This window comes from Myotis brandtii, unplaced genomic scaffold (assembly GCF_000412655.1).
Source record: "Myotis brandtii unplaced genomic scaffold, ASM41265v1 scaffold918, whole genome shotgun sequence".
NCBI classification, from domain to species: Eukaryota; Metazoa; Chordata; class Mammalia; order Chiroptera; family Vespertilionidae; genus Myotis; species Myotis brandtii.
In genome coordinates, this window is record NW_005371783.1 from 29,730 (window position 1) to 30,722 (window position 993).

General features: G+C 65.0%; 1 protein-coding gene across 1 annotated transcript in view; it reads right to left on the bottom strand.

Annotated features, from left to right (window-relative positions):
• Positions 1-993, bottom strand: part of MXRA5 (matrix-remodelling associated 5) — a gene marked incomplete at its 5' end in the record, with an annotated part of 27,603 nt that overhangs the window by 1,875 nt on the left and 24,735 nt on the right. Inside the window, one exon of the mRNA XM_014532876.1 lies at positions 5-773. Coding sequence (XP_014388362.1) covers positions 5-773 — 769 coding nt within the window. The remainder of the gene's footprint in view (positions 1-4; positions 774-993) is intronic.

The window sequence follows — 993 nt, forward strand, 5'->3', positions numbered from 1 at the left end:
GGGCCTCGGGGATCCCGTTAATCCGGGGGGCCTGGACGTGGACTTGGACCCACACCGCCTTGCGGTCCTCGCCGGCCGTGTTGCGCGCCACGCACGTGTAGTTGCCGCTGTCGGAGCGCTGGGCTTTCTGGATGAGGAGGGTACCGTCCTGGTAGATCTGATACTTGTCCGAGGAGCCCGGGATGAGCTTGTTGGTGGGGGACAACCAGGTGATCTTGGGCGGGGGCTCCCCCTTGGCCTCGCAGGCCACGGTGGCCACCTCGCCGTAGGGGACCCGGACGATCGCATCCGTCTTGTTCTTGTTCCTGATGGCGGGGGGCGCGGTCAGGGCCTTGACGCGCACGGTCATCTCGTCCTTGCCCACCTGGTTCTCGGCCACACAGGTGTAGTCGCCTTCCTCGCGCAGGCCGACCTCGTTGAAGTAGAGGGTGCCGTTGTTGAAGACCACGTAGCGTTTGGTGCGGGCGCCGCTGTCGTCCGACTGCAGGAGGGAGTTGACCAGGCTTCCGTCGGGGAGGCTCCAGGAGATCTCGGGGTTGGGGAGGCCCGAGGCCACGCAGTCCACCTTGAGGTCGCCCCCGTAGAGGACCCGGTGGTCGTTGGCTTCCCGCTGCTCGATCTTGGCGGGCCTCATGACCACGTTGACCCGCAGGACGACGAAGTCGTCGCCCACCTTGTTGCGGGCGACGCACAGATAGTCGCCCGCGTCTCTGTCGGTGACGGAGTTGACCACCAGGGTCCCATTGGCGAAGACCCGGACGCGGGGGTCCAAGCTGAGGGGGAGAAAGAGAAGAGAAGGGAATGAGGGGTCAGGGTGTCAAAGGGTGTGGGTCCCTGGGTGGTCGGGCCCTGCCTGGCGTGGCTCAGGGGTTGAGCGTTGACCTATGAAGCAGGAGGTCACGGTTGTGGACCTATGAACCAGTAGGTCATGGTTTTCCTCCTCCTCCTCCTCTTCCTCCTCCTCCTCCTCCTCTTCGTCCTCCTCCTCCTCCT